The sequence below is a fragment of the Podarcis tiliguerta genome (genome assembly GCF_965153285.1).
Source record: "Podarcis tiliguerta genome assembly, chromosome: 13".
In the NCBI taxonomy this organism is placed as follows: Eukaryota; Metazoa; Chordata; class Lepidosauria; order Squamata; family Lacertidae; genus Podarcis; species Podarcis tiliguerta.
In genome coordinates, this window is record NC_139546.1 from 12,937,621 (window position 1) to 12,960,896 (window position 23,276).

At 44.4% G+C, this 23,276-nt stretch overlaps 1 protein-coding gene across 9 annotated transcripts in view; it reads right to left on the minus strand.

The window, feature by feature from the left end:
• GPATCH8 (G-patch domain containing 8) overlaps window positions 1–23,276 on the minus strand; it is an 85,014-nt gene that overhangs the window by 12,424 nt on the left and 49,314 nt on the right. For 5 of the 9 annotated variants that reach the window (XM_083407426.1, XM_083407427.1, XM_083407429.1 and 2 more), the window contains 3 exons: window positions 14,432–14,499; window positions 9,142–9,228; window positions 8,167–8,310 (listed from right to left, as the gene is read on the minus strand). In XM_083407426.1, the coding sequence (XP_083263552.1) occupies window positions 8,167–8,310; window positions 9,142–9,228; window positions 14,432–14,499 (299 nt within the window). Of the gene's footprint in view, window positions 1–8,166; window positions 8,311–9,141; window positions 9,229–14,431; window positions 14,500–16,582; window positions 16,625–23,276 lie in introns of all 9 variants that reach the window. The other 4 variants (XM_083407428.1, XM_083407432.1, XM_083407433.1 and 1 more) reach the window with 1 other exon arrangement.

Below are 23,276 nucleotides of genomic sequence, written 5' to 3' on the forward strand. Positions count from 1 at the left end.
TACTAAATTTCAAATAAACCTGGATTTATTATGCATCTCAATACAACTCACAAACCATTTAAGGTGTAATCCTATTTCTGCCGAAGGAAAACCCACTAAAATTATGGTAAGATTGGGCTTTGGAGCTAACCTCAGGACAATGATTATCCAGGAAGTTTAGCCACAATTTGCAGAAACCTGATTTCATATGTTTAGTGCAGAAGATAACACCCAAATTAATAACACATGCTCTCATTCTGATTAAACTGGTATCTGCTTTGAAAATGTTGAGTTCTGCCAGAGTTGGCTGGCAGAAAACAGTAGGATGACTGCTGGACCCAAGCTGAAATTGTGAAACCCTGGCGGTAGCTAGCTCATTATTAACCACAAGTGAGTTATCTGAAGTCATCTGAAGAAGTATGCATGTACTCAGAAGCTCATACCAAGAACAAACTTAGTTGGTCTCTAAGGTGCTACCAGACATTTTTAAAAATATATTTCCACAAGTGAGTTGTGTGTCTCAAGTGAAATATAGGGCGCTCCTACACATTAGGAAGCAGAGTCCTTAAATACAGTGGTGCCTCACAAGATGAAATTAATTCGTTCTGTGAGTTTTTTCGTCTTGTGAATTTTTCGTCTTGCGAAGCACGGTTTCCCATAGGAAATGCATTGACGGTTTCCCATTGGAATGCATTGACGAATGCGCAAGACGTTTTCGTCTTGCGAAGCAAGCCCATAGGGAAATTTGTCTTGCGAAGCAACTCAAAAAACTCTTTCGTCTTGCGAGGCACCACTGTAGTTGTCTCATTTATACCCAGCCTTCCTCCAAGGTATGCAAGTTCCCTCATCTGCTCTTCACAACAGCCCACTAATATAAGGCATGCAAACCAGGGAGTTTCATTGCTAAGTAGGCATTATAAACTTTGTTGTACACATTATCTAGCAGCATCAACAGCCTGGCTCCCAATAAGCACTGCACATCACATGTTGGGTAAGCCCAAGGGGGGGGGGGGCACCACCTCATCCCTCTTGGCACATTTGGCTAAAGATCATGCCCCGCCCCACCCCTGTTCGTCCTCAACACTGGCACAAAGGGACTACAGATAATCTTTAACTTCTCAGCAGTGACCAAAGCAGCCTTGGCATTTCTTCACAGAATCTTCCCAATTGTTTGATCCAGCAATGTTGTTGACATTCCCTGCCTCGTGCAGTGGCCTCAGCATATTTGAAGGCTGACATGATGCATGCTGAGACGCATTTCTTCCTCCTTCTTACTCGAGGGAGTTCCATGGTTTGGCTTTGTATGTGGGAGTGCCTGGCGGAGCATGCCTAAGTCACATGAATGCACACACTTGTTGTGATGTGAGCACAGAATCGGAAAGCCTGAGGATGAAGGGGCTCTTTCAGAGGTCTGCTGGCTTCCATTTCCTTCCTCTAGCAGTGCTGCTCTTTGTGGGCAATGCATTGCGTGGGCACTTAAGCAATTTCTGAATCAATTGCTGTAAGAAGTGACCCCAAACAACACCAAAGGTGACACCGGGTAGCATTTTATGTCTAGGGAAGAGCTATCAAGGCAACAGAGAAGCAAAACCGCGAACACAAAATGTGTTGCAGGTGTCAAGAGTTCTGCTCAAAAGCAAGCCTGTATGCGCAGCCATATGACGCGGGGGACAACTTCCACTTGCAAAAATCTTTCTGCTCATTATAGCATGCTAGCAAGGATGATCTGGCTCACAAAATCTAATGGAGCATCGGAAACATGTGGAATGCAGTTTCTAATGTTCTCAGGTGGCTCTGCTCAGGGTGTTATTTGAGGACTAGAGAGGAAAATGTGGGGCAGCTACATTCCCATCTTTGTTACTGTTCTCTTACTGGGTCTTGTTTCAAAAGGAAGTGAGAATCAGAGCCTGCAGACACTTGACAAGAAATTCTCCTACAATAAAAGCTAAAGGTAAAGGGACCCCTGACCATTAGGTCCAGTCATGACCGACTCTGGGGTTGTGGCGCTCATCTCGCTTTATTGGCTGAGGGAACCGGCGTACAGCTTCCGGGTCATGTGGGCAGCATGACTAAGCCGCTTCTGGCAAACCAGAACTACGCACAGAAATGCCGTTTACCTTCCCGCAGGAGCAGTACCTATTTATCTACTTGCACTTTGACGTGCTTTCGAACTGCTAGGTGGGCAAGAGCAGGGATCGAGCAACGGAAGCTCAGCCCGTCACGGGGATTGAACTGCCGACCTTCTAATCAGGAAGTCCTAAGCTCTGTGGTTTAACCCACAGTGCCACCCGTGTCCCTTAAAAAGCTAAAGGTAGCTACTGTATTACTGGATTATGAAACCTGACCCCCATGCTAACCACACAAAACTTTGATGACCGAGCAGATATATGTGCTTTATTTTTTATAATAAATTTCATTTGATTAATAAACAAACCTGTTTCAGCAGGTTTAAAGCAGCATAAGGTTTCAGGGCCAGCTAAGAATTCTGCAATTCGCTTATTGCTGGTCTGACACAATACATAAGGCCCAGTCTCAATGTAGAGTGATCCTGCCGAGAAAGGAGCTGAGGGCTAAACTGATGAAAAGTTATTTGTTTTGTTCTCCGCTGCTGAAATGTGTGTCTGTTGATGCTTAGGCAGAGATCATCTAAAAGGTTGAGATCGGTGCTTGAATCATAGGGCAGAACAGGCCTGGCTTTCGTAGCATGTTTTAAGAAGACTACAGTGGAGCCACAATTTGGTTAAAATTGTAGGGAGCAGGAGGTGGGACCTTTGCATTAAATTAAGGGCCTCTCTACCTTCTCCTCCTCACTGTTCCCATTTGAACACTGATTTGGAGTGACACTGAGCCCTTGGTTCATGACTGATCTGGTTTCCCTAATATGACTCAGTCACCCAAATGTACTGAGGGAGAAATTAGAAACTTTTACGGCACCGAATGAGCAGCAATAATTGTCATGCAATTTGTAAAAACCCTTGGCACCAAGAAAATATCAAAGGGCAACATTCAGTAGTGATAGCAGTGAGGTCTGATGGTGAACTGAAGGAACTAGCAGCAAAGTGGGTGGACCGAGATATGAAAGCAAGCAAAGCACATGGTGTTGTGGAGAAGGAGGAGGATTCTGGCATGGGAGGCTACCCAAAACTTACAGGAATGAATGAAGGAGTTGACAGTCCAGAACTGGTACCAAGCCAGCATCCCTTCTCAACATGGTTTAAAAATGGGTGAATGAAAGATTCTTTGAGCAGGATTGCTCCTATTTCCTTCCCACACACCCCACTCCCTCGAGCAAGAGGTCTGGATGCTCTGGACCAGGGGTCTGCAACCTTTAATACAAAAAGAGCCGCTTGGACCCGTTTCCGAAGGGAAAAAAACTGGGAGCCGCAAAACCATTGCGACATTTAAAACAAATATATCTCCGGAGCCGCGATCTGAAAGCGGGCGGGAAGGTGGCGTCGGGGTGGTGCATGACTAACGCACGCACCGCCCGCATGCTACGTCACAGCCAGTACAGCGCCCGCTACAGTGGGGAGTGTCGGGACGCACAATGCGCCTCCTCCGCTCGCTAGTATCCGCCCCGGAGCAAAGGTGTAAAAGAGCCACATGCGGCTCCGGAGCTGCAGGTTGCAGACCCCTGCTCTGGACACTGACCTGAATGAGTAAAATGAAGCAGTTTCTTTTCCCGGTGGTGTTTTCCTATTGTAGGGGTGCAACACAGAAAGAGGAACCCAGTTCTACTCAACTTCCTGCTCCATCAGATCATTCTTACAGTCCCAGCACCCAGGACTCTCCTAAAACTGTCCTATGCTCCTCCAAAAGGAAGGATCCCAACCTACAGCTTGAGTTAATTTTAAATAACAGCAATTCAGTGGCGAATAAGTAGGTGCAAAGTGTAGTTCTTTTTACGCCCCATTATTTTGAGAGGCCACAGGGGGAAAATGTACCACAATCTGGATCCCAGCCTGTCACCATGAGAACAGCAAACTGGGACCAGGTAGTTCCAATACACAGTCCTCATCACTAGAGGGTCCTGTCTTTAACCACCTTTTACCACAGTCATTCCTTTCTTTAAACTTCAAATAAAGAAAATTCCAAGGTCTCCTTGGGCAGCTTATACTAGTGCTGAACAGCTCAAATAGCTGAAGATGCCATTCCTGAAGTTTAATTCCTTCCTGAAGAGTAACAACCATGTCTTCTCTACCTGGTCATGACTTTTCGGGGGGGGGGGTGTGACAGTGACATGGATAACGATGCCACATTTAGGGGAAGGAACACTATCAGTGAAGGAGCAATGAAGTAGGGTGGTGCGGATTCAAGAGACATGGGAAGAATAGTGGGGTGGGAATGAAGAGGAAAGCTGAGGGTGAAAATTCAACTGAGCTGGCAGGAATGCAGTTAGAGCAAAAGGACTGCAAGTAAATTGACAATTTTTCGAAAGCCCTGATCTAATAAAAATTATTCTAAAGAAAGAATCTCAAGAGCCACAGGGGACTAGGGAAGGAAAAGCAGCTAAGGGAAGTAGAAGGAGGAAATACATCAAGAGGGAAGCTTTCTAACATGTTATAAGCTTCCCCAATCAAGGTATATTAATGTAGATTCCTTTCCTTTTTTCTTTTTTCAAGTGTTGTTGTGAAGGCAAGCTAGCAAGCCACATAGGACCAACATCTAAATTGCCTGTGCCTGATTTATTTCAAACACAAGGTCAGCTTAACTCACTAATAACCAAAGTCATTTCTTCATGTTCCAAGAGCGGATTTGCTCAGGTGCTCGACTTGGCTTCCTTGACAGATTCATCAACAATGAATCCCAAAGTTAAGTGTGTATATATAAGTGACCATGCATTCCTTCCACAGGCGAAGGTGAAGCTAAGAGGTTGTTGGCTGACATCCACCGCTGAAGTGGACTACTTGCAGGGTCATGAAAAAAAGGGTTCTGCTGCAGCAGATCTCCAACTGAACGCTGGTGAAATGCTGCAGTTCAAATTAAATCTTGGCACAGATCATGGCGGGGGGAGAGGGGGAGGATGCACATGGCTGGAGGAAGAGATGAAAAATGTAAGCCACAAGCAACTTAGACATGGAGTGAAATAACAAATCCTAGAATCATAGAATCATAGAATCATAGAATCATAGAGTTGGAAGAGACCACAAGGGCCATCGAGTCCAACCCCCTGCCAAGCAGGAAACACCATCAGAGCACTCCTGACATATGGTTGTCAAGCCTCTGCTTAAAGACCTCCAAAGAAGGAGACTCTACCACACTCCTTGGCAGCAAATTCCACTGTCGAACAGCTCTTACTGTCAGGAAGTTCTTCCTAATGTTTAGGTGGAATCTTCTTTCTTGTAGTTTGTATCCATTGCTCCGTGTCCGCTTCTCTGGAGCAGCAGAAAACAACCTTTCTCCCTCCTCTATGTGACATCCTTTTATATATTTGAACATGGCTATCATATCACCCCTTAACCTCCTCTTCTCCAGGCTAAACATGCCCAGCTCCCTTAGCCGATCCTCATAAGGCATTGTTTCCAGGCCTTTGACCATTTTGGTTGCCCTCACTGACCTGAATTTACCTTTTGACCCAGCATGCTTTCGAACCGATCTTCAGCTCAGCTAACTAAAGGACAAGTGAAGCTGCTTCTCTCTATTTCAGGGGTGGGGACTGGACCAGGCAGTAGGGCCAAATCAGTAGCTTCCACCTTCCTCACAGTCCATGTCTGACTAGTGGGTTGAGTCACCCACTTGCCTATCAACTGACATCCCTATTATATTAGGTGACTTCAATTCACAAGGGCCTTCAGAAACACATTTCAAAGCATGATCTTGAGCCAATGATTTGAAAGGGGCTTTGGAAGGCACCACTGATTAGCCCCTTTTGGCTGAGCCAGGTATTTCCCTGCTCCACACCTGACGTTTTATATGACATCAGGTGAATGACAGGTACAGCCTGGCAGTCCTCACTAAGCCTGTGGGCTTGAGGTTTCTCATCCCTGCTCTATTTTAAGAAAGGTGTGAAGCAAAAATGCCTTGAAGCACAAATGCTTTCCTTCTTGAACTGTGAAAAAAAGCAAAAGGTAGACACTGAGTTTCCTGATTTCCAGACACAATCTCCCCAATGAACAGCCCCTAGTTGGAACACTTTCTGGTGCTCTAAAGATTAGGCTTATATTAGCATACATAACCACCATGATCTCATTTTTTAATGGTTATGCTCTGTACTTCTAAGCTTCAAGAATTCTGATACAACTCAAAGTGTGCTTTCAGCAGTTAGCATATTTGTTGGCAAAATAGGTTTACAATCTCATTTCCTGTTTTCTTTTCATTGTAACATCTGTATAATTTTGCCCCAAATGACATGAGGGGCTTCTCTCTCACTCCACAAGAGAAGGGTGATGCTGCCACCAGGACCAATATGGGGTGATTAAGCAGGACTGTGTCATACTCTCACTTTACAAGGTTTCCTACCGATACACACACAGTACTCGCTGGCTCCAACCTTAATGGCAATCTTAGCTGTTTCCTCCAATGCTTGTCTATTCCTAAGAACTATTGATTGTGTGTGTTTTTTTAATCTGAATTTTCAAACCTGAAGCACCTATTTTATGAATATTATCCCCCTCCTTTCTTGAAATTCAAAGCAGCTAACAGAAGTTAAAGCCTACGCAAAATCAATATTGAATTAAAAGCTGTAACACTTCAAAACCACAGAAAACAACAAAACAATAAAAGCAACGAGGTCAGGTTGATTGAAGTATCACCCCACTCCCCAAGTCTCAGTTTTGGGACCTGATTGCATTGACATAAGTATGGGTTGCCAACCTTTTTGGGCCCATGTGAGAGAGTGTTGTGAGCACCACCCTACCACCTCTCCATCCCTTTCCCTGTGCTAGACAAAACAGAAAGAGCAAAGGTACATGCATGTGGGTCTCTCCACTATTCCAGGGTGTCCGGGTAAATATGAGATCTAACAGAATTAAAAACAGATCCACTTGAGTATGTCTGATTTTACACAGCGTCCCCTTAAACCCCACTAAATTAAAGCTTCCACCAGTAGCAAACTGCACCGTAGCAAACTGCACAGTAAAAAGAACTGAATGCATTATTTTCACAGTTTAGTCAATGGAGGCAGGTATGACCTGCAATTTGATGATTGTTGGGGGAAGAGGAAACATGCAGAAAACACGCAATTCTAAGACCCATTTTTCTGAATCTGACACAGGCATGTGTGAATCCCTGCACATGCCTTCTCTCGCACAAATTTATGCTCCCCCCCCCCATTGGCACCACACCTTATCTTTCCCTGCACCTCTGTTTTCTTCCTCCTTTCCCTTCTAACATCTCTGTTGCTCTGCTCTCTGCTGCTCAAATGCCAAACTCAACTTTGGAAAACACAAGGCGTTGAAAGAGGAAATAGGAAAGACTCTCAGAGGCCTCATGGGCACCAGGTCAAGCTCTCAGGGGTGTCAGTGATCTCATGGGCCTCATGTTGATAATCCTAGCCTTAGAACATGGATGCTTCTGAGCATGCCCAGAATTCAGATCACTCCACAAAGTGAGATCACAGTCTTCTACAGTCTCACATTTAGGTTTACACAGGTCAGAGGAGCTTCAAAGGAAACCTGAGCCCCTTCACCTGCTTTTTACACTTTATATCTACTGCAAAAATCAGGCAAACATGATTTAAAAGACCTGGCCAGTAAATGAGGATCATTCTGCCTGTTACAGTTTGCCAAAAATATCAAAATGGCACTAATGATCTAATGAGCTTTCTTTCTATTGTGTAATGTTGTCCATTCTACATTATCAAAAGCTTCCAACTGTTTACCTCCTACATTAGATGTGAAAGCCTTCGAGCCTGACATATTTACACAAAATCTATAACTATTTATAACTATATCAATTTCCATAACACTAAATACTCCCCCTCCCCAACTTTAAGCTAATAACCTACTACCAAAGTCCAAAACAGGTGCTGCCTTAATTTCCTTCTAAGTCAGGACAAAAAATTAACTCTTGATGCTAGGATTAAGTTCAGCTGCAATCATTCACTAAACCATGGGGCATCAAGGCAGACTGTGGGGAAGATGACGGAAAAGCAGACAACAGAAAATAAAGTCACTGTATGGATAAAACTACTGCCTCTCCCCACAAGAAGATGATCAAACCACATCAGACAATAGGCTGCCCATTTACCTGTTTGTGGGCGTGGTCATAGGAATTGATGTGGTTGTCAAACTCTTGATGCTTCTGGTACTGCTTATCACAGAGCTCACAGTAAAAATTGGCTCGAAGGTCCTCAAGGGCCTTGGCAATCGCCTTTTCTTTGTCCACATAATCCTGTAACAGCAGACAGAGTCTATTACACTTTGTTTGACTAGCGCAACAACAACAAAATGGTCAGGAAAGGTCTAGAAAGCATTAAAAAGGCCTACCGGCAACAGTCTATTTAGCCGCTACTTTTCAACTCACTGCTTAGGCTATACAGTAGTACTTCGGGTTACGTAACCCTCTGGATGCGTAAACTTTGGGATGCGAAAGCAGCAAACCCAGAAGTATTTTACAGGGTTTTGCTGCGTGTGCATGCACAGAAGCGGTCCTCAGGTTGCGGAAACCTCTGGATCCGACCGGACCTCCGGAACGGATCCCGTCCACAACCGGAGGTACCACTGTACTGGTTTTTTAAGCCGCTAGTTGCCATAGGAATGCAGAATCCAAGAGGCCTCTACCACTGGCCAGGCACAAAGGGTCCCTGAGTCTACACCTCCTGCTACCAGGAAAGATCATCATGGCAAGGGGGAGACCAACCCGGCCCCATTTATCGGCCAGAGAAGGAGCAGCTGCAGGGAGTTTGTTCCCTCCCCAAGTACAGGAAACTGAAGAACTGAAGGGAAGCACAGGCTCTGGCCTCTGCCATCAGCCATGTGATCTAGGGCCACTAGAAGGCTTCCCAGAAGGAATTGGCTATTAAGTTTAATAGCTGAAACTGGGTGGACCTGAAACGCATTCTGCTAGTACAGTGCCTTTGCAAGAATTCCAGCAACCAGTCAATGGTCCACTGATGGATCTCGTCCCTTGACTGGTTTATAAAGTTCATGTCTTGTGCATGTGTGACCAAATGAATCTGCACAAAGACGTTTCATCCACAGCAGAGGGAAATCATCTGGGTACCTTGTACTTCTGTCTCAGTTCTTCGGTGTCTTCCTTCTCCACTTCCAAGACCCGCCTCCGTTCTGTGGCATCTTCGGCATAATCAAGCTAATCAACAAAAGCAGAGAGAGATCAGTCAGCCATGCATGCACACTGAGCATGACCCAACCAGAGAAAACGTCACATGTAGCAAACATGCAACTGATTCCTCTCCAATGTGAGTCTGCTCGTCCCCACAGTGAGAACAAAATACAAAACAATTAGCTAATTATTTCCATGCTGGCGAACCCCCAGTAGGGACACCAGATGCTAAGTAATAGATTTTTGTTTCAAGGAAATTCGTTTTATTTATTTGATTAAGCAAGATTTATACACCATTTAAGGGAAAAAAAATCTCTAAGCATGAAGGTGCACAAAACTAGGAGCCCGACATTAAGGTTTCAATAGGATAAAAAAAAAAAAAAAACAGAAAAAGAAGAGGGCAGCTCCCCCCACAATACTGCCAAGCTTAATCCCTAAAAAAGAAAGCAACATTCAAAATTTATGCCAACCCAGTCTAAGAAATGACTGCATTGTTTTATTCAGAGCCTATTCTGTCTACTCTGGCTGACAGAGACTCTCCAGGGTCTCAAGCAGAAATTTTTCCTAGTCCTGAAGAGCCTTTTAACTGGAGGTGCCAAGAAGAGATCCTGGAAACCTCAGCACACAAAGCTAGAGTCCCTTCCTGACTATACCGACTCTGAACTTTTGGAAATCCCAAATTTAATTATTATAACTGATAGCTACTAACAATAGCAGCATGAAACCACCATCCATCTGTCTGGTCCCTTTTGAAGCCTTCTAAATGAACAGGATTCACCACATCTAGCAGAAACTGACGCCACGTACTTCTGAATTTCCATGAATCTGCCGGCAATTCCAATGGATGGCCCCGGCTCATGTTTTGAGAAGACAACTGTAGCAATTGTAAGGCACTGCGCTAGAGACTGTATGATTTTTAATTATAGTTTTACACACATGTCATGGACTACCAGAGTGAAGCTTGCGGACCACAGTTTGGGAACTTCTGGTAGGATGTTTGGCATCAGCTACAAAGCAGAAAAGTCAGCTTTGTGCTCAGCAATCAAAACATGCTGCATTCTTCCGACACTGATTATAGTTCATCAGTTCATTAGGTTACTTTCTTAAATTTGGCGAGTTTTGCTCACATCATCAACAGCATTAACTGAGTAACCTTTCCCACGGCACAAGTGTGGGGCAGTTTTGTACTTTTTAGGGGATAAGCAAACTTTTGTGCACAAGAATAGTAACAGACCCAATTAATGTGTTTGTTAAATGTTCAATTACTATTTTAATCAGCTGATTGAAGGCTAATATACAACTTTCTTTCCAGGAAAAGCAAAGTGGAGGAGGAGGAGTCTGTGTTCTCAATGTCTAAGTCATTCAAGATATTCAAAATCTTCAAAAAGCACCCCCTCCCCCAAGGAGCTCCATATGTACAGAGGCACTGCATTTTTATTATTGTATAAAGCATCTCTCATAGAATCATAGAGTTGGAAGAGACCACAAGGGCCATCGAGTCCAACCCCCTGCCAAGCAGGAAACACCATCAGAGCACTCTTGACATATGGTTGTCAAGCCTCTGCTTAAAGACCTCCAAAGAAGGAGACTCCACCACACTCCTTGGCAGCAAATTCCACTGTCAAACAGCTCTTACTGTCAGGAAGTTCTTCCTAATGTTTAGGTGGAATCTTCTTTCTTGTAGTTTGGATCCATTGCTCCGTGTCCGCTTCTCTGGAGCAGCAGAAAACAACCTTTCTCCCTCCTCTATGTGACATCCTTTTATATATTTGAACATGGCTATCATATCACCCCTTAACCTCCTCTTCTCCAGGCTAAACATGCCCAGCTCCCTTAGCCGTTCCTCATAAGGCATCGTTTCCAGGCCTTTGACCATTTTGGTTGCCTTCCTCTGGACACGTTCCAGTTTGTCAGTGTCCTTCTTGAACTGTGGTGCCCAGAACTGGACACAGTACTCCAGGTGAGGTCTGACCAGAGCAGAATACAGTGGCACTATTACTTCCCTTGATCTAGATGCTATACTCCTATTGATGCAGCCCAGAATTGCATTGGCTTTTTTAGCTGCCGCATCACACTGTTGGCTCATGTCAAGTTTGTGGTCAACCAAGACTCCTAGATCCTTTTCACATGTACTGCTCTCAAGCCAGGTGTCACCCATCTTGTATTTGTGCCTCTCATTTTTTTTGCCCAAGTGCAATACTTTACATTTCTCCCTGTTAAAATTCATCTCGTTTGTTTTGGCCCAGTTCTCTAATCTGTCAAGGTCGTTTTGAAGTGTGATCCTGTCCTCTGGGGTGTTAGCCACCCCTCCCAGTTTGGTGTCATCTGCAAATTTGATCAGGATGCCCTTGAGTCCATCATCCAAGTCGTTGATAAAGATGTTGAATAAGACCGGGCCCAAGAAAGAACCCTGTGGCACCCCACTAGTCACTCTTTTCCAGGATGAAGAGGAACCATTGATGAGCACCCTTTGGGTTTGGTCAGTCAGCCAGTTACAAATCCACTGAGTTGGTAGCATAGTCAAGACCGCATTTTACCAGCTTCTTTACAAGAATATCATGGGGCACCTTGTCAAATGCCTTGCTGAAATCAAGGTAGGCTACATCCACTGAGTTCCCTTCATCTACCAGGCTTGTAATTCTATCAAAAAACGAGATCAGGTTAGTCTGACATGACTTATTTTTCAGAAATCCATGCTGACTCTTGGTGATCACAGCATTCCTTTCTAGGTGCTCACAGACTGTTTGCTTAATGATCTGCTCCAGAATCTTCCCTGGTATTGATGTCAGACTGACTGGGCGGTAATTATTTGGGTCCTCTCTTTCCCCCTTTTTGAAAATAGGGACAACATTTGCCCTCCTCCAGTCTGCCGGGACTTCGCCTGTTCTCCAGAAATTCTCAAAGATGACTGCCAGTGGTTCTGAGATCACATCTGCCAGTTCTTTTAATACTCTTGGATGCAGTTCTTCTGGCCCTGGAGACTTGAATACATCTAAACTAGCCAAGTATTCTTGTACTATCTCCTTAGTTATTCTGGGCTGTGTTTCCTCTGCTGAATCATTTGCTCCAAATTCTTCAGGTCGGGCGTTGTTTTCTTTATCGGAGAAGACTGAGGCAAAGAAGGCATTGAGGAGTTCAGCCTTTTCTGTGTCCCGTTTGCATTTCACCATCTTCTCCTCTGAGTGACCCCACTGTTTCTTTGTTCTTCCTTTTGCTACGAACATACCCATAAAAGCCTTTTTTGTTGCTTTTAACCTCTCTAGCAAGCCTGAGTTCATTCTGTGCTTTAGCTTTTCTGACTTTGTGTCTACACGTGCTGGCTATTTGTTTGAATTCCTCTTTGGTGGTTTACCCCTTTTCCATTTTTTGTACACATCCTTTTTTAATCTTAACTCAGTTAAAAGTTCTTTAGATAGCCACCCTGGCTTCTTTACGCACCTTCCATGTTTCCGTCTCATTGGTATTGTCTGAAGTTGTGCTTTTACTATCTCCCTCTTAACAAACTCCCAGCCACCATGAACTCCCTTTCCTTTTAGTATTACTGTCCATGGGATCTCACCCAGCACTTCCCTAAGTTTTATGAAGTCGGCTTTCTTAAAGTCAAGAAATTGAGTCCTAGTATGCTTGGCTGCTCCTTTCCGCTGTATAGTAAACTTCAGAAGAGCATGATCACTCGCGCCTAATGATCCTTCCACTTCTACCCCACTAACCAGGTCATCAACATTGGTTAGGACCAGATCTAAAATGGCTGTTCCTCTTGTTGCTTCTCCCACTTTCTGGACAATGAAGTTGTCTGCAAGGCCAGTGAGGAATCTGTTTGACCTTATGCTTTTGGCTGAGTTTGACATCCAACAAATATCCGGGTAATTGAAGTCCCCCATTACTAATATCTCCCTTCCTTTTGCATGCTTGGCCATCTGTTCCAGGAAGGCATCATCTATGTCCTCCGTTTGGCTTGGGGATCTATAGTAAACTCCCACAATGAGGTCACTGTTATTCTTCTCTCCCTTAATTTTGACCCAAATGCTCTCACTTTGGCTTTGAGGTTCTAAATCTTGGATCTCTTCACAGGTATACACATCCCTGACATATAACGCCACTCCTCCTCCTTTCTTGTCTGGTCTGTTTCTCTGAAATACATTGTATCCCTCCATTATTACATTCCAATCGTACGACTTATCCCACCAGGTTTCAGTGATGCCTATTATGTCATATTTAGTTTGCTGTACCAAGAGCTCAAGCTCATCTTGTTTATTTCCCATGCTTTGCGCATTAGTGTACAGACATTGAAGTCCATTAATCATTCCCCCATGTCTCTTATTTAAGGATTTTTTCCTCCCACCACTAGGTCTGCATGCTGTTTGCTCCATTTGGTCTATGACATTTGGATGATCATCTTCATCAATTGATAGACTCCTACCTTCAGGAGCACTGTCTCCCTCCCCCACATTAGTCAGTTTAAAGCCCTCCTGATGAGGTTTCTGAGATTTTTGGCAAAAACATTCCTCCCAACCGTTGTGAGGTGCAACCCATCGCTTGCCAGAAGTCCATCTTCAAGAAACTGCAGTCCGTGATCTAAGAATCCAAACCGTTCCTGTTTACACCATTTGCGAAGCCAGCTGTTCACTTCCACTATTTCCCCCTCTCTCCCTGGGCCACGTCGTTCAACTGGGAGGACAGATGAGATGACAATTTGTGCATTTAATTGCTTCAATTTCTCTATAGCCCTCCTTGCCGACAAAGGTCAGTTTAGTTAAAGCTAGTAGTGATGTATGGAAGTGAGACCTGGACTATAAGAAGGCTGATTGCCGAATAATTGATGCTTTTGAATTATGGTGCTTGAGGAGACTCTTGAGAGTCCCATGGACTGCAAGAAGATCAAACCTATCCATTCTGAAGGAAATCAGCCCTGAGTGCTCACTGGAAGGACAGATCCTGAAGCTGAGGCTCCAATACTCTGGCCACCTCATGAGAAGAGAAGACTCCCTGGAAAAGACCCTGATGTTGGGAAAGATTGAGGGCACAAGCAGAAGGGGACGACAGAGGGCAAGATGGTTGGACAGTGTTCTTGAAGCTACCAGCATTAGTTTGACCAAGCTGCGGGAGGCAGTGGAAGACAGGAGTGCATGGCGTGCTCTGGTCCATGGGGTCACGAAGAGTCGGACACGACTAAATGACCAAACAACAACAACAACAACACATACTGTACACTGAATGGTAGATCACTCACCTCCATTTCCATCCGTCCCATGCCCATGACATCATATTTGACGACAATCGGGATGGGATCTGTCCTTCCTGCAAGAGAAGAAAACCGGTTAGGGGTGTGTTGGGTGGGGTGGGGAGAATGATCAGCCTCTGGTGAGTCGCTTTGTACACATTGGGTTTGGGTTGGTTAGAGATCTTGCCTTGGAGTGCAGAGACCAGAAAGCTACAGAGAACCAAACACAAGCCATTCTCACAGCTTACAATCACAAGCCCGCACATTTCGGGCGCCAGACCTGTTCTGCTTTTAGCCCTTGCTGCCGGCAGCTCTCAGCCCAGATATTCTAGCAACTTTACAGTGAGATCAAACACCCTCACACTGGAAGATAAAATAATTCAGGGCATGGAGGAAGAACACAAAAGAGAGGTTCAGATGATGAAACAGAATACTAAGTATTCTTGAATGGTCTTGGCTGAAGATCAGAAATGTTCTAGTTAATAAAAATGCATTAATGCCCAGCAAGTCTAGCTTTACAAACAAAATACTGAAGTGATGTCAATAGGAAGATAGAATTCTTCCCTCTGCAATGTTAAGCTTTAAGACTTTCAAACAAAAAATGGGCCTCCTGGATTCTGCCACTCTGGGTGTCCTATCCTTTACTTGTAAGCTGTGAAAAGGACTAGTTGCGAAGAAAACTGACTTTGAAACTAATCAAACTATGCTGAAGATTCCGTACGTATTTTTAATTCACTCATAACCAGCCAAACAAAGCAAAATGGGGCAGACGAGCACTTTGACTATCACAGCCTTTGGGGGGGGTGTTTATTTTTACATCACAACATGCGCTGTGAGTTGTGATGTAAGGCCACTGGAAAAAAGGAGTTACTTACCTTATCCGGTGCATACCTTGAGTGAAAAAACAGAACGTTTACTTCCCTTATTATCTGTCTTGGGGGGATCGGTGTCAATAATATACTCTCTTTGTTATACACACAAATACACATATTATTATACCCTTGGGCCAAAAGATGTCCAAGCTTGAGTTGTGCCAAAATAAGGAGACCAGATTGTCAAAACCAATCCACATGGCACAAGAGGTATTGCTTTAGAGAACCCACGTCTCAAAAAGTTGGCTATCAACACCTTTTGACTTTTTAGAGCTAGTGTAGTCCAGCTGACAGAGGGCTGCACTTAAGAGACCTGGGTTCACATCTCACCTCCGTCAAAGGACTCGGGTGGCCTTGCCTCTGCTCCTTATCTCTGCAGTATGAATTGTGGCCTTCCTCACAAGATCATTGTGAGGGGTTTTTTTAATAAATAAAAAAAGCTTGAAGAGTTCTTTGCACTTGAAGTGCCATCAAAACAAAGACAAACCAATTCCAGACTCTCCCAGACATAAATTTAACTTGGGAATGAATATCAGCATGGTTCCAAACCAAACAAGTGTCTTACACAGAAGAACCATTTTCAACATATTTATAATTTGGAATGTGGGGCTGAAAGATTCAAATCTAGAAAAACTGGTCTCTCCAATAGCATTTTCCACCAATGTAGCTTTTATATAGGTATATGCACATTTTCAGTAAAAAAAGGGGGGGATTTTATGCCCAATGGTATAAGAAGCAGTGACTGCAATTTTGAGCAAAAGGACCAAATTCATGATAGCTTATTAAAAACTATACACATTTCCCTACCCCCCAAAATGTTTGTTTTGTTTTCTTCAAGAGTTGTGATAGTTGTATCCAAGTTTGTGATTGTGGCGGGCTCCTTCATAATATGAAGAATGCATCAGTACTTTTGCTTTCTAAGGCAGTCAAAGTTTTTAGTTTTTCAATTAGCTAGAAAATTGCCGTAGCAACTGCTAACAACACCCACCACATGTTGGGAGAAGGGAGGCGGGAAATCAAGTTTGGACAATATTAGAAATTTGATATTTGAAGTGATTCTCCACAAATTTTTGGCAGCTCTAACACAAACATCCCTTCTGAGCATTAACCCCTCAATGAACAAGGATCAGACACGAAAGAGTGCATGAAGAAATGGAAAGGAAAAAAAGGGAAATGAAAAGACCAAGCAGAAAAGATGAAGGCTACAACAGAGAAAAGTAAGCCTAACATATTTGGTGCTCTGATGACAAAAAAAGAAGTAAAATTCAGTCTGAAAATTAAAAATTACCACTAAGTTTACCATCACCACAACAAGTCCCGGATCATTATGCTGTAAAAAAGAAACACCATTTGTTAGGCAGGAAACTGTCAGGGACAGAAAAAAGGCCTATGGGGTGGGGGGATGTGTAGGGGGAAGGAATGAACGTGGCGCCTAAGACTTCCTGCCCGCCCGCCCCACCCTTCTTGAAACTGGGAACAAGCTGCAACTCTGGTTTACAAAGGTGTTTTGGTTTTTTTTGTAAATTGACAACGAAAACATGGCCCCTGATGTTGTTCGCCTACAACTCCCATCATCCCTGACCACTGGTCCTGCTGGCTAGGGATGATGGGAGCTGTAGTCCACAATCATCTGGGCATCAAAGGTTGAGAAAGGCTAGTCTAGATCCCCCATGAGCTTTAGGGTGAAGGTCTGAAACATGGAGCCTCTTAATCTATGGGATGGCGCCATTTAGTATCTAGACTGGTGCTGGAAGAAGAGGGGCCTGGCTTCGTGCCCCCCTGCATGAAGTCTCACAGAATGGGGGGCAGACTATTACTTCACAAAAGGAAAAACTAGTATGTCAGTGAAAAGATTATATGTTTCAACTTGTTTCCCCTGACATATTAGTTTTCTACGGTGAGGGCATGGGGGGGGGGGGTTATGAAGCATTCAATCACATGTTTCCACCTGGATGACATTTGCCACTTAAGGGGCAAGTTAAATGGGAGGTGGAAGATCTAATTTTCCAACTTGTTAAGTTGTTCAGCCAGGGGAGTGTGGGACACTTCATAAGAATGATGAACGATGGACAGAGTGGGGGGGGGGGAGAGTTAAATTTTCCCGCCACCCACACCAATATCACAATCGATGGTATGCATTTCCCAGCAGGACCAGCAGGCCAGAGGTGGCTGGTTTATACTGGGAAAACAATGCATGAGAGAAGAAATTAAACTGATCAAATTCTCTAGTTAGCCGCTATGGCAACTTGAGAATCTGGATAGACTCGGAACATGTGTCACAAAACAAGAACACAGCTAGCTGTAGCAGTTTCCTTGTAAGAACGTTTGACAACTTCCTGGAAATACATCCACCGTGGCCCCTGCTCCAGACCCCAATGTAAAGTCATCCTTTCCTTTCCAGAATTCAAATATAAGGGCAAAGGCTGTCAACTCTACACACCTGTCACTAAATGTATTAATTACACTGCCAAACTGAAGCACAATTTATTCAATTACATTAAAATTTATGTGGTGTTTTGGGGGCAAAAAAAAAATGTCCCCCAAGAGCTGCTTACATCATTATTATTTTAAGTTATTTTAAGACAAAAAACTGAATGAAATAAACTGCAAAAAATAAATAGAAATAAATTACAGAAGAGACATCAAGCATCTGCAACAAAAAGCCAGATAATAAGGGAGTATGTCTTTCAATGCACCCTGGACCCAAACCATTTATTGGCTTTGAAGGTGATAACCAGCACTTTAAAAATTGGTCTCAGAAATAAACCAGGAACCAGTATAGACCAAAGTGTGTTAAAATATCATGCTCTGAATGGGAGGCCTCATCAGCACCTTAGGAGCAACATTCTGCATCAGCTTCCAGTTCTGAGGCAAACTTCAGTTGTCTAAGCTGAACGTGAGCAAATGTGTGACAGTGGCTATATCTGCCTTCTCCAGAAAAAGGCCAATGATGGTACACTGTCTTAAGCTCTGCAGAAGCACTTCTGACTATTGCCAAAAAGAGCCAAGGAGAAAAGCCGGGCTCAGAAGCACCTTCAAATTGCAAACCTGAGCCCTTCGAAGCAAGTGCTTCCCCTCCAAAAACAGTCAAACACACAATCTTGGAGCAGGTTTCTCACTGAGCAAGATAACTTTGTCATTTTGGGTTTTCAGGTTGTTAAGACGACACCCTGCTCCCAGGCACCAGTTTAGGGTTTCAACTGCCTTCATAGAAGACCCCAGTGTTTGAGTTACATGTCATCCACATACAAACAACCCCACACTCTAATTCTCTGGACAATCCCCCTCCCCGTTGTTTCATTCCAATGACAAACAGGATGGAAGACGGGGAACATGACGACCCAATGGCCAAGGACCACCTTCTGAAACCTGCACTCCAAGAAGGACCAGAAACAGCACAAATCACTGCCCTCCCCAGAACCTGATCGGCCAGGTAATCCTGAAAAATACCATGGCTGATGGCCTGAAAGGTCCAAGAGAACATAGGTGTACTCCCTAGTCCAGCACAGGCTGTCCACCAATGCAGTCTCAGTCTCTGGGCCCAGAAACCAGAATGAGATGTCTCGACGTGATCTGCATCATCCAGTAACTTTTATCTGCCTTTGCCTAATTAGCACACAGTTGAATGGTTTGTTTCTCCCTGGTTCCAGAATCACCTTTCTGAAAAAGCAGAATCTATACTTCTTGGTATAGTGAGGCAAAGTATACCCAGGGCTGCAGTGTTAAGAAATAAGAGTGATGCTTCATGTCCTAAGGATAGCTCAGTTGGTTGGAGTGTGGTGCTGATAACACTAAGGTTGCAGTTTCAATCCCTGTATGGTACAGCTGCATATTCGGGTTGGACTGGGTGATCCTCAGAATCCATTCCAACGTCTATGAAAGGCAGCACCTGACTCTAACAGGTACCACTTGGAAGGAGATTTGTATTACAGTGGTGCCTCACAAGACGAAAAGAATCCGTTCCGCGAGTCTCTTCGTCTAGCGGTTTTTTCGTCTTGCGAAGCAAGCCCATTAGCGGATTAGCGCTATTAGCGGTTTAGTGGCTATTAGCGGCTATTAAAGGCTTAAGGGATTAGCGGATTAGCTGCTAAAAGGCTATTAGCAGCTTAGTGCCTTAGAAAAAGGGGGTGGGGAGCGGAAAAAAACCCCCAGGAATCGCAAGACATTTTCATCTTGCAAAGCAAGCCCATAGCAAATTCGTCCTGCGAAGCATCTCCAAAACGGAAAACCCTTTCGTCTAGCGGGTTTTCCGTCTTGCGAGGCATTCGTCTTGCGGGGCACCACTGTACTTCATTAGGAGGGATGCTGCAGACTGACCCCATCACTAACAGCAAGCTCTCCAATACAGCACGTTCATTGATTGATTCAGGCAAAGGAATTAATAGTTAAACGCTGTTAAAAGCTTCTTCCATTTATGTGTGAAAGAGATCATTTCAGTCTTATTTGTAAGAAGAATAAGTTGTTCTTCAAAATGCTTAACTTCTAAGATGTGAGCAATGCTTGGCGAGATCTCACTTAGCAAAATGGAAGGGGGGAGGAAAGCAGATGGTGTGTTCATGCCTTCTTTGGGGAGACATTTTTCCAAGGAGCTCAGAGCTGCATATAATGAAATACCCAGGCTGTCTTCCTTTCCACTCAAGGTGCTGGCTAGACAATGATTGCCTTTAGGCTAGAGATGTTAAATTTCAGATGAGCCAGAAGGTCAAAATGCTCACTTAATAAATATGTCCAGAGGCAACACACATATTTTTGCATCACCAACAGCAGAGAGCGTGTTTAGAAATATCCCAGCCCTCATCATTCAAGCAATATTTCCACGTACTGCCTGCCAAAATCCTTTCAACAGCACTAGCACCAATCTTCCCTTGTCAACTCCCCCTTTATCGTCTAAGCCCCTTCCCCATTTGCCATCGCTTAAGCCTCAAAATCCCTTCAAGTATCTTGCCAACAAATTTCCACATCATCCAAGTTCTATAAATAAAATTCATTTGAATAAATATGTGTGCGTCACTTTGGGGGCCTTAAAAAGGGTCCCCAAAGCAGCTGAAATAAAAACACATTACATTTTATTTTCTACTGACTAAATAGGCTACTACCATCTATATTGCATTCCTCTCCCTCCCTCTCTTCCTTATTTCTCTTCTGGGGTGGGGGGAAATCAAAGACTATAGAAGATTCTGTCATGTTCTCCTCTCTTTAGTCAAGTTGTTTGGCAGTTCTGACATAGCAGAGCTTGGGAGAAGGGAAGGGGATTACTGATTCTTAGGGCAAGAAGGGAAACTACTAGCCTGCAGAAGAAGTTGCTGCTGTCCAAATACCAACCCCTTTTAAGATGAAAACCGAGATAGCTTTTTAAACAATGTACATGGTGTCTTTACGGCTTGATATTCTACAGCTTAAATACTCCACATACACCCCATGCCATCTGCACACCCGTGACAGAAACACATGCTTAACCTTCTTTTTTTAAAGGAGGAACTCCAAGTTGCATTCCTCATACAGCACCTGCCTTAAGCTTTGCAAATATCTGAAAGATAATCTAGCAAGACATGTGGAGGTGGAGAAAGAAAGCAGGCTGTGTGAAGCTTCTGGGTCAGTCCCAGCAGGTGTCCGCTCTCTGAGTTCTCACATTTCCTTGGGATTTAAAGAAACAGAAGTGCTTTTTGAACATTAGAACTTTGCATTAGAAAAAAGCAGCAGGGCTATTATTTATTTATTCATTCAACTCATACACTGCCCTATACCTGGAGGTCTCAGGGCAGTTCATAACAAGACCACAACATATAAAATCAAACCAAAAGCAATGCCCCCCCCCCCCGCCGCAAAAGCCACATTCTAAAAGGGTGTTGGATGTCAATAAGATCAAGCAAAGGCCTATGTTTTCAGTTGCTGTGCAGTAAGGTCCAATGCACTGTATGCTCTATAGCAAAGCCCTGAGTTGCAGAAATCCCTCTCTCTATTTGTTCCACGCAAGACCGGTGACATCATGCAAACAGCTGAGGTCCAAGGACACTATGATTTGACCAGCATTGGCCTGAGCACCAAGGGAAGGAGTCTAAGGCACTGATCCTGCAGGATACTATAATTCTTAGTCAGGGGATAAAGAGCTGGGAATGGATGTCTGATCCTGACATCCCCTTCCTGCTGCAGGATATTGGGGGAGGGGGAGTGCTAATATAGAAAATACATGCATATAACAAGATATGCATCTTGGCTTACAAATAATAAAAAAGCATTTTTGCTAACAGCATGAGTGTTGGAAGGGGCTCTGAAAGGAGATAGCCAGTGGGGGGGGGGGGGAGATTTGCAATTTCAAAAAAAACGGGTGTGTGTATTGTACTGGATCCAACATGTGTGTGCACCTGCACACCTTCTCTCTCCTGACTCTTGCAGCAGCACACTTTCTTCCCTTAGTTTCTCTGTTTTCCTCCACACAGTCTCCCAGAGCTCTTTCCTTTCCATCCTCTTGGCTTCTCCACTTTCTGTTCAAGAGCTCTGAGACTTACGCAGAGCTGTAAAAGGAGCAGAAAGGAGTAGTTTGATTTCCTGCTTCAGCTGTTAGGTACTTTTCAGGGAGAAGGGCAGTGCTCCCCCCCCCCAAAAAAAAAAATGTTTAGGGGGTACTCTCATTTTGACGCAAGGAAATCAACATTTTATAGTTCAAATCGGGGGAAATAAATACAGTAAATGGACAAAAGTACAAAGATTCACAAAATGTTTAGGGGTATGCGTACCCCTGTGTACCTCCCCCAAAAAGAAAGCACTGGAGAAGGGTAACATTTGTGATCTCATGATTAATGGGAGGGAGATCTCAGAGGATTAATGGCCCAGGTTTAGTGTTACAAGGATGAGCCAATGTATGCTCCAAGCTCACATACTCTGCCCTTCCTCTCTTGCTCTGGCTCTGTCATGGCTATGAGAAAGGGAGGGAAGCATGTACTAATAGTTTAATAGATTAATCACAGTTTAGCATTATGTGCAGGGGCGCGGGTGGCGCTGTTGTCTAAACCAGTGTTCCCCAACCTTGGGCCTCCAACTGTTTTTGGACTACAATTCCCATCATCCTTGACCACTGGTCTTGCTAGCGAGGGATGATGGGAGTTGTAGTCCAAAAACAGCTGGAGGCCCAAGGTTGGGGAACACTGGTCTAAACCACTGAGCCTAGGGCTTGCCGATCAGAAGGTTGGCAATTTGAATCCCCGTGACGGGATGAGCTCCCGTTGTTCGGTCCCAGCTCCTGCCCACCTAGCAGTTCGAAAGCACACCAGTGCAAGTAGATAAATAGGTACCGCTCCGGTGGGAAGGTAAACGGCATTTCCATGTGCTGCTCTGGTTTCGGTGTTCCGTTGTGCCAAAAGCGGCTGTCATACTGGTCACATGACCCAGAAAAACTGTCTGCGGACAAATGTTGGCTCCCTCGGCCAGTAAAGTGAGATGAGCGCCGCAAACCCAGAGTCATCCGCGACTGGACTTAACGGTCGGGGTCCCTTTACCTTTTTTAGCATTATGTGCAAACCCAAACTATGTTGTTGTTTAGTCGTTTAGTCATGTCCAACTCTTCGTGACTTCTGTTTCTTTAAATCCCAAGGAAATGTGAGAACTCAGAGAGCGGACACCTGCTGGGACTGACCCAGAGGCTTCACACAGCCTGCTTTCTTTCTCCACCTCCACATGTCTTGCTAGATCAGGGGTCTGCAACCTTTAAGACAAAAAGAGCCACTTGGACCCATTTCCGAAGAGAAAAAAAACTGGGAGCCGCAAAACCATTGCGACATTTAAAACAAATATATCTCAGGAGCCGCGATCTGACAGCGGGCGGGAAGGTGGCGTCAGGACAGTGCGTGACTAACGCACGCACTGCCCCCATGCGATGTCACAGCCAGTACAGCGCCCGCCACAGTGGGGAGTGTCGGGGTGCACAATGCGCCTCCTCCCCTCGCTAGTATCCGCCCCGGAGCCGCGGCAAAGGTGTAAAAGAGCCA